This window comes from Mytilus galloprovincialis, chromosome 1 (genome assembly GCF_965363235.1).
Source record: "Mytilus galloprovincialis chromosome 1, xbMytGall1.hap1.1, whole genome shotgun sequence".
Taxonomy (NCBI): Eukaryota; Metazoa; Mollusca; class Bivalvia; order Mytilida; family Mytilidae; genus Mytilus; species Mytilus galloprovincialis.
The window spans coordinates 17,862,068-17,872,724 of record NC_134838.1 but is presented as its reverse complement, the minus strand read 5'-3'; the positions used below and the strand labels follow the sequence as shown (position 1 = coordinate 17,872,724).

Below are 10,657 nucleotides of genomic sequence, written 5' to 3'. Positions count from 1 at the left end.
TGTTGGTTGATAGGTATAAGAAGTTCCACTACTGGTATCACTATCCAGTCAACACTGAGATTGTGATTTTGAATCCTGCTTGTGCAGGTGCACTTGGATCAATCTAATTAATCAGGATTGTCAGTTTGCCTACCAAAGGTTGTTGGGTTTCCTTCTGGGACTCTGGCTTCCTAGAGCAATCAAAAACTTACTGCCACAAACTAGAAGTTATGTTGAAAGTGGCATTATAGATCAATCACTGTATAGTCTTTAACAATGAGCAAATCCCATACTGTATTGTCAGCTACAATTGGTGCCAATATGACAAAATATGAAACAATTCAAAGTTTCAAACATTAAAACCAACAACCTGATTTATGACAATACAAACCAATAAACCGAATAGACATATAACAGAGAGCAACGTTTACCATCTACAACCATTGAATACAGTCTACTATCTTGAGACAGGGACATACAGAATATGCAGGATTATGAATGTTTGTGAGTGCTGAACCCTAACCATAACCTGGCACAATGGTGTATCTACACGACATAAAGGTAACAAAGATACACATTTAAAAGTAACTGTAATGAATTTACATGCAAAATATTTTCACTGTAAAATGTTTATCTTCAACAAACATTACACAAGATTCAAATCTGACCACTTAAACATGGAAATAAGGAGCAGCCTTATATGACATTTCAAACTGACACATAGTTTTCACAACATGCCCACACACATAATATATTTGTCATATTATGTATATTTATGTGGAACAGACGTTTATATAACCATCTGTGTATAAAAATGAGGTCAAAGCAATGTCACAAACAAATATAGTCTTCACAACAAATATACATATTATATATATTGTTGACCTTTCATGTTGAATAAATGAAGATCAGACCTCATTCTGGAACTGAAGCATCTCACTACTGTCAAATGAGATATTTACAGTAATTGGGTTTTTTTCTGTGAGTTTCTAAATTAAATAAAGAGATATGTTTGCATCGTATATGATCATTTGTATTTTTATTTTGAGTTGTTTTAATGATTATTCTTTGCTTCTCTTGACATTGTGTTGTTTTTTTTTCTGTTTATTCAAGATAAGTGTTTTACAACATATATGTTGAATGCCTCATTGTATCAAATATTTGTGTATATGATTTGTCTTTGTAAGGTTAGGATCCCGGATCCTGCTTACTGTTTTGTCAGATTCACATATCCCGCTTACACTACGTACGTAAGCAATTCTAATTTTTTTGTCATTTCCAAGGTCCCGCTAGACCTCATTTCCCGTTTTCATGACACAATAATTTGACTTTCACGTATCACTATTACAAACAAGAATGTGTCCTAAGTACACGGATCCCCACTCGCACTATCAATTTCCATGTCCAATGGACCGTGAAATTGGATAAAAAATCTAAATTTGCAATAAATTTAGAAAGATCATACCATATGGAACATGTGTACTAAGTTTCAAGTTGTTTGGTCTTCAACTTCATCAAAAACTACCTTGACCAAAAACTTTAACCTGAAACTCTCACTTTCATTTTCTATGTTCAGTAGACCATGAAATTGGGGTCAAAAGTCTAATTTGGCATTAAAATTAGAAAGATCATATTATAAGCAACAAGTGTACTAAGTTTCAAGTTGATTGGACTTCAGCTTCATCAAAAACTACCTTGACCAAAAACTTTAACCTGAAACTCGCACTTTCATTTCTATGTTCAGTGGACCGTGAAATTGGGGTCAAAAGTCTAATTTGGCTTTAAAATTAGAAAGATCATATCATAAGCAACAAGTGTACTAAGTTTCAAGTTGATTGGACTTCAGCTTCATCAAAAACTACCTTGACCAAAAACTTTAACCTGAAACTCGAACTTTCATTTCTATGTTCAGTGGACTGTGAAATTGGGGTCAAAAGTCTAATTTGGCTTTAAAATTAGAAAGATCATATCATAAGCAACAAGTGTACTAAGTTTCAAGTTGATTGGACTTCAGCTTCATCAAAAACTACCTTGACCAAAAACTTTAACCTGAAGCGGGACGAACGAACGAACAAACAGAGGCACAGACCAGAAAACATAATGCCCCATCTACTATCGTAGACATCACACAAGGGTGTTTTATTACAGCCCCCTCCACAGAATTATTCTTTGTTCTCTTATTTTAGTTTGCCTCAACTATATGTTATGAAACTTATACACACTGTTTATTACAGTAAAACACAGGTCAAGTTTGAAATTGGGTTGAGTCACTTTTACAATTCTTGAGTTTTGTCCCTTTAAAAAATTATATGCAAGCATGGACCTTATTTGTGTCCTATGGACACATTCTCCAATTATTTTGTATTTTTTTTTCTACTTTCCATTTTTCCCCTCCATATGTTCTCTGATCCTAATTACTTTAGTTTTTAATATCCCTGTTTTTGGCTAGCTGTATCCCACATCATTAACACATGTCATCCCTCTTATTTTTCATTCTTTACCAAGATTATAGATATAAGAAAGAAACAACTCTTCATCTAAGTCACAATTTGTGAAGGTAAACCATAATAGGTTAAAGTACAGTCTTCAACACAGAGCATTAGCTCTCAAGGCACAGCAAGCTATCCATGCACCTACAATGTATATTGTTATCAAATTTGTTGTGATGTTCAGACAAAGAATAACTAAATACAACAATAATTATTCAATTTTTTATTGTATATTATAAATGTTAACAATTTGTTTGTAATACAAATATTTCAATAGACTGGTCCATAAGCACAGCAATTGGAATGATTCATTTTTGAAAAAATCATATAACTTACAAATGTAAAATATCTTTAACAAGTACAAAAAAAAAAAACTCTGTCAAAATGTGTTTACAAATAAGTTCAAGCACTTTCACTGTGTGAACAATATTTTGGTCCAATTACAAGCAAAATAATAGTAAATGATGCTTATTTCAACAATTACAGGAATGTAGATTCAACAAATGTGACTAGTGAATACTTAACAAAATATGAAAAATATGGTCCACATTGCTTTTAACTTTAGAATAATTAAATATACACAATTTTTGTTCCTTCACCAAGTAAAACTGATGGTTCAGTATAAATTAGTTCTTCAAAAAAATTTAACACTAACTTTAATTGTATGTATGCTGTAAATATAAAAATGTCTTTGATAACAATCTAAAAATGTTTATATTTGATAGAAGTCTATTACATCTTTCTATGTGTTGGATTTTGATTATCAACTCTATGAATATTTCAGTCTAGGAGAGTTAATTTATAACACTAATAAATGAATTCAATTTGGTTTTACACGAGATTCTGATTAAATATCATTTGTACATTAAAAATAGTATATTTAAATTATCTTAATGTCAACATTATAAGACAAAATCAAATTGGAATTACATGACACCATTGCAATTTTTTTTTAGTGATGGTGAAGTCTTTTGGTAAACCTTTTCATGAACATTATTCATTTATAAGTATAGTAAAAATGTTTGAAAGCACTAACATAAAAGTAAAATGGTTGATATGTTCCTAATGCCTTAGATTGATTGATTGTTGTCTGCCAAAGAAACAAAGTACTTCTTTAAGGTGGTACCTAACACTACAGGGAGGTAACTCTGTAAAGTCAGCTAAATGTTTTAATTACGTTGTGTTGTAAAAGGAATATTAAGCTTCTCAATGATCAAAATTGGTGTTTGTCAAATTTCTATATAACCAGGGTAATTTTTCTGACAAAACGGTTGGTTCAAAAATTTTTACATTCTATTAGATCTCAAAATTTTATGAAAATTAAACGAGCCATATTAATTTTAGTGAAAGTATTGGGTACCACATTAATTGGTTCATATTCATACTTTGTCTTTTAACAAAAATATTAAGAAATATATTGAATATACTGTAATGAAACTGAAAATCTAAGTTGATCTACTAGGGTCTATGAAACAAAAATAAAATCAAAGAAAATATTAAACATTGAAGATGAGATAGCGACAGTTTGACTATGTTAAGTTATACAAAATTACATTAATATGTGAACTATTGGCCGATCATCTCTGATCAGTAAATGCATAAATATAGGTTTATATCATCTAATCTAGTGATTAATAAATATGGTACCATTACAATCATAACTGTGCATACATTGCCGTGTGTGTGGTTTTTTTATTCAGCTGAAAGCTATTAGCTGCTTCATTACTGTACTGGAAATAACACAATCCAAAGATTCAAGTCAAAAACAAAAAAATTATCAAAAAAATGTCTTTACATCACATCGTTAATAACTAACTTTTTACTAAAATTACAAGAATTAACTATTGATAATTAAGCAATGATGTTGACAGACCTTATCACTGTAGGATTCTATGACATTAGAACCTAGATTTTGAAACACTTGCCCTATTGATGTCATATAACAATAATTTTTCACTGTTGTATAAAATAAAAAGACATTAAAATTTTATAGGAATTTCTGTGATGTATGAAATTGGAAGACAATCAGGGATATTGTACATAATTTCAGGCCAATAATTGAGATTAATTAGTTTTACACAGAATTTACATGGATATTTAACATTGTCTCTAGATTAGATGATAAACTGGCATAATAGTCTTGATCAAGCATGCAGCTAATGACATTGGAATGTTTATGTAGATCACTATCTTCATTCATCTTTCTTGCCATGCTTTAGTATCCGTGTGAATTCTAGATAATCAAAGTTTCCTTTCTTGATTGGTGCCTCTCTAAACATTTCATCAACCTAAAACAATACAAAATATATCATATGTAAAAAATATATTGTGATTGTTTAAAGCAGATCTACAGAAGCTGTGTTACACAGAATCTGGGAATAAGCATGTCAGTCTATTAGGCCAAAATAAATAAATAGTGTGTTTCCTATTTCACCCCCAAAAAAATAGGTAGGGTAGGTAGGTAAAACATTTTATTTTATGAAAACTTTTTATTTTTTTCTATCGATGACAGCAGCAAAAAGATTCCAAATGAAATCATTTGATGTGCCAGCATGCTTCTTTGATAGTTATAATAGTACTTAATTAAATCTACAGGTTTTTTTATTTTCTGTTTTAGTTCTCTGTATTAAAGAAATACATGTATGAAAATAAACTTTTATGCAAATTTTATGAATTTCATGGGTCGTAATAGGAATATGTTCTTGCCGATTAATAATCTTAAAGCAAAAATGGCAGTGAAAAATCTGGCATGGTCATGATGGTATTATTGTTTGGCCTAGTTGAACCTAACAATGTAAATGACACACAGGGTATACATGTGGGAACAGATTCCTACCCCCTTTTTTTTAGTTGTAAAAACACTGCAAATCAATGCTAAGCAGCGGCTTATGGTTTTTTGAGGGGTAATACTCTTGCATCCTCTTTATTTAATATATAGATGTGTTTTGATGTTTGACATAATTAAATCTTAAAGTGTGGGGTTCTGACAATTGATATTAAAATTTCAGGTTTTGAGGAGTGAGAATCTTGTCTTATTAAATATATGGAAAAAAATTGTAGATATTAATAGGACATGAATTTTTTTCCTTCTCTAGTATAAACTGTTGTGGGACTAAGAGAAAATTTAAAGGAATAAAAGTAGACATGGTGCTGGGACAGATTCATTTTTAAATGAACTTGAATCATACACCATGTCTGCCTACTAGGGAAAGCTTTCTATTTCTTGTTACACATTGTCTGCCCCCTTGTGGTCATTAACTCAAACTGTCAAATCCTCAAAAGCATTAACAGCCGTTTATGTTGAGTCCTGAGAACATTTTTTTACAACATTCGTAAGAGCATTTTTTACAACAAAAGCTGGATTAATTTTAGCAGTATATTGATCTCATTTTTAACTCTTAAATTATTTACCGTCAATTATTACCGACCGAATAAGATACAGTCTTTCCAATCTGAAATGATTCTGACTTTTGGTCCAAAGAAGCACAGGTACAGAACGAAATTTTGTTAATATATGTATATATATACTGAATACACTATTCACTATATATACAAATATTTAAAAAAATATCTCGTCTTGTACCTGTGCAAAGAAAATGAGCAAAATGCATAACTTCGTATTTTTTTCCGTCTATAGGTCCATCATGGTGTTCTTTAAAAAGATTCATCATATCGTAATTATCCGGAATTAATGTCATTATATTTTGCAACCATGTGATCACATTTTGCATATTTGACAGCTAATACGCTGCACGGTTGTCGAAAAGCCATGCTTGTTTATTTAAAATCTTGGTTTTTGAAACGCTTGACTTATCAATATTGGTCATTGCTATCAAACGTTTTGAAGATCTGTAGTTTTCTAAACGAATAGTCGGATCCGAACAGACCAAAAAATCCGGATTTTTTTTTTTTTTTATTTTTGTCAATAAAATGTTTAGGGTCGGCGTCTGAAACGGAGGTAGGGTCGGGAAACCGGAAACACACTATTTATTTATTTTGGCCTTAGTCTAAATAACAAACAAATCATCAGCAAGTCAAAAGCTTAGGCAGACAAAAAAAATCAGAAATGCTTAGATGGTAGGATCCAATATGTTGAATGAATAGCTTTTCTACTTTTGGACCATTGCATCCCTAGACACCAGCCTTTTATTAACCCTATCCTCCAAAAGAGGACCCTTTATGGCCATGCAATGCAACTCTTTATTGTACGAAATATTTATAGCACTCTCATTGTTTCTTTAGTACAAAGATAGCTTACTGTATGTTGAGAACTTATTGCAAGGTTTTTATTAATGTGAATAATGTGTCTTTTGTAATTTTTTATCAAGAATGAAATTGCATGTAGTTAATATTATTGAACTGTGATACATGTACTGGTTTGATTATCTCTGGATTTCTGGTATGAATACTAAAGCTACAAACCTCATCATCGGTAAATCTTTCTCCCATTGTGGTTAATAAATCTCTCAATCTATCTTCATTGATATGACCTAAAACATAAAAGAAGTGTAAATAACAAAAATGTACTGAGTTATTGCTAAAAAATGATACCCTTATTATTGTATTCAGTAAACAAAAAATTTGAGTAGTGTTAAAAGTCATCACACAGTATACTAATTCAGTGTGACCCACATGGCCTTTTAGCATCATGGTAATGTGATACTATATTATTTCTATAAACAAGCCCATAATATCCTTTTTACCAAGATGAAATAAAGAATTTCTGAGGAGAACACAATATTTCTTACATGGCTTTATATACAATGTAAGTAAAAGCTTAAATGCAAGTTGATGAATTTAAGATGTTCATGCATGCTCACATAAAGCTTGATTTTAAAGATTTTTGACGGTCCAACTTAACGCTCCTCAGAAAATGAAATGCATGTATTGTACAAGGTTGAGCTAAATCTTATTAAAATATAGATCCAGCATTTGCTTGCAAGGATCTGAAAATGCTTCATTTTACTTTCTGTTTCAAAGGCATTTGTGAATCCTCTTGTTTTGTCAGATAAATAATACACACTTTAAAAAAATTGCACTCTGAAATTATTTGATTGGCTAATGTAATAATTACCAGAACAGGAAGTAAAACAGAGCATTGTCTGATCTTTGTATGCAAAGCTTAGATACAGGATCTGAATTTTAATCAGATTAGGTTGAACAAGAATTCATTTTATCTCTGATTTTGACTGTTGTACATATAGTCTGTATTTGTTACAATGTTTCCTCAATACTAAGACTATCCTCAACTTTACATAGAGAAAGAGTAAATAATTATTACAAACCTGATGCATCTTCATCAAAGCAAGCAAAGGCATTTTTAATGACATCTTCAGGGTCTGTACCATTCAATTTTTCACCAAACATGGTTAAAAACATTGTAAAGTTTATTGGTCCTGGGGCAAAGTTCATCATCTCTTCTAAGGAAGCATCTGTTGGATTTTTTCCTGTTAATAAAATATACAATGCATAAGGGACGACATCAAAAGATCGATGTAGGATAAAAAACTTCAATAAATTTTTCCCAAATTAAGTTAAGAAAGGGGGAGGGGGGGGGGGGGGGGGGTCAGTGAAAAAAAAACTATGTGAATTAAGTTTTTTATCCTTCATTGAACTTTTGATGTCGTCCCTAAGTATAAGCATATGATGGATTGATTGCAGTTAGAATCATTCTTTTCATTTTTTACTTGAATTTCACATTAATTAGAATATTAGTAAAAAATTCTTTAAAGAATGTGTTGAACATTTAACAAGTGTTTAATTTTCACTTAAATTGAATTCATTATTTGGATATAATAAAAAACATGAGCAAATGCTTTTATTCAATTACACATATCAAGACATAGTTGTTAGTTATTAACATTTAACACAATTGTTTATAAAAGTAATATTTAATCCAGCTGAAAATTTTCCAGAAGAAACTTAATGGAAAGCTTGAGAAAATGTTAAGCCATACCTAATGATGCTAACATATCATGAAGATCTTCTTTATCAATAAAACCATCTCTGTTTTGGTCAATCATATTAAATGCTTCTTTGAATTCTTGTATTTGTGCTTGATCAAACATAGCAAATACATTAGAAGTTGCACGCTGTGCCCTCTTCTTTGTTGTCTTTCCTTTAGTTTTTCTGCTCGACATTTTTAGTTCTGAAGAAAATAAATCATAATTGTATATAAATATTTTGTGTTTCGATTTGCTTATAAAGGTGAAAGTATAAACTAGTGGTACAGTAAGTCTACTTCAATTTTCTAAGTCCAAAATTCAACTTTTTTTTCAATAAAAGAAAAGTCAAATTGAAACACAGATAGATTGATTTTTGTATGTATCATAAGGTCCCATTCAATACACATATTCCCACCAGCAACAAATTATAATGAATAAATTAGCTGGAGGTATAACTAATGTTTATTCTACTTGTAAAAATGTATGTCGCCAGGTAATTTTGTATATTTTTTTAAACATGTACAATTTTGATTTACTTAATTGATAAGAAAAACTTTCATCTTTTTAAAAACTGTCTCGTAAATAGCTGGCAAAAATCACTCCTCTTATTTTAGTGAAACTGAGATAAATTTGACAGGAAATTGATACAGATACGGTAAGCTCCTTAATTAGCAGAGTATTTTTTGTTTAAAACCAAAAAGAAAAACCTGAAAGAAGTTTTTCGCCATAATGTTACAGTTTTAGAACTTTTCAATCATTCAAAAGCTAATAAAAGTGGAAAAAGAGTTGCAAATGTAGATTGAACTAAAAATTTCAGCATCACAAGAATAAACATAATTTATCTACCTGATTAACAAATGCTTGGTTGTACCTTCAAAGTATTATGTTCTATACCTTTATCTCAGAACAAAACATGTACGTAACACTTCCGATATGAATGAATCAGCCCAGGTGTAGCCCAACCCACTGTGACCATTATTATTTTTGCCTCCCGGAAATGAATATATTGTCACTTTACCTAACTTCTGCGTCGGAAATTATAACTTACTTTTATATATGTGGAATATTAAGTTATGCTTATGGTCTTCTGTTCTTACAGGAGAGATTAAATACCTACTTTTGTGTCTGGAATGTTAAAGAATTTCAAGAACTTGACTCCAACCTAACCGGAAACGAAAATAGAAGTTAATTTTGAGTGGGCATGCGTCGGTGGGACCAAGATAACTCGGCCCATTGACAACTCGGACCTTCTATGAAGACGGACCATAAATAAGCCAACTCGGACCGTCTATTATGGCCTCTGTGATTAAGACAACGCAGACTAAGCAAAGAATAAGAGTTTTGACAAAATATATGATTTGATGAAAAGACTGTGTATGAGAAGCCTCTGTTGACACCGATTTAAATGACAAAAAAGACAACTTGGAACATATCTATGAATAAACTCATCATGATTAAAGCACAATTCAGTCTACAACAAGTTATTTCCGACCCAACTTATATTACAGAACACAGTTCGTCACTTCTTGACCTTATTTTAGTAAATGACCCAGTTAACCTCCTATTTTCTGATGTCGGGGTCCCGTTACTTGATCAAATACGATATCATTTACCTGTTATAGGTATCCTTACCCAGCCATGCAAGTTACATCAAGTTTTTAAGCGTAAAGTATACATGTATGATAGAGGTGATTATGACTCATATAGACACCAGCTATCACTTGTTGATTGGGATGCTTTATTTATTTCCAATGACGTCGAAGTCATAGCACGTGCTATAACGGACGAACTTATTGACAAGGCAGATAAAAACATTCCAAACCGAATTATTACAGTCAGAAAAGATAAACCACCATGGCTTACCGCTGATATCAAAAGGATGATTCGTAAAAAAAATCGTATCCATAAAAGAGCCAAAAAACAAATTCTGCTCCGGACTGGACAAAATTTCGATTAGTTAGGAATAAGTCTAATAAACTAGTTTTAAACTCTAAAACTGATTATTTTTCAAAATTGTCAACCAAAATTATATCTGAAACTCATGGTGGCAAACAATATTGGAGTCTGATTAAATCTTTGATGAAATGTGACTCCAGCGACAGTCGCAACATTCCCCCTTTACAGAGTCCTACAGATAGACGATGATCTGATCTGTGAAGATACAAAAAAGGCAAAAATATTTAATGATTATTTTTGTGGTCAATCAAGTCTTGATGACTCCAATCAAGGACGTATAACTAACAT

The 10,657-nt window shown here is 31.2% G+C and overlaps 1 protein-coding gene across 2 annotated transcripts; it reads right to left on the bottom strand.

The window, feature by feature from the left end:
• Positions 1-2,676: 2,676 nt before the first annotated feature.
• On the bottom strand, positions 2,677-9,641 carry LOC143067925 (myosin regulatory light polypeptide 9). 2 transcript variants are annotated; one of them, XM_076241551.1, is made up of 5 exons: positions 9,531-9,641; positions 8,425-8,616; positions 7,754-7,915; positions 6,891-6,958; positions 2,677-4,756 (listed from the first exon to the last, which is right to left on the bottom strand). In XM_076241551.1, exons 2-5 carry the CDS (start codon positions 8,606-8,608, stop codon positions 4,661-4,663), a joined length of 510 nt encoding a protein of 169 aa, XP_076097666.1. In that variant the 5' UTR covers positions 8,609-8,616; positions 9,531-9,641; the 3' UTR covers positions 2,677-4,660. The 2 variants fall into 2 exon arrangements, with proteins under 2 accessions (XP_076097666.1, XP_076097676.1); XM_076241561.1 differs by lacking the exon at positions 9,531-9,641 and adding an exon at positions 9,260-9,383.
• Positions 9,642-10,657: the final 1,016 nt, after the last annotated feature.

Coding starts and splice junctions, on each gene's coding strand:
- LOC143067925 (XM_076241551.1), bottom strand. CDS start 8,608: ATGTCGAGCAGAAAAACTAAAGGAAAGACAACAAAGAAGAGGGCACAG. Junction 7,916..8,424: donor TGATATGTTAGCATCATTAG/GTATGGCTTAAC, acceptor TTTTATTAACAG/GAAAAAATCCAACAGATGCT. Junction 6,959..7,753: donor CTTTGATGAAGATGCATCAG/GTTTGTAATAAT, acceptor TTTATGTTTTAG/GTCATATCAATGAAGATAGA.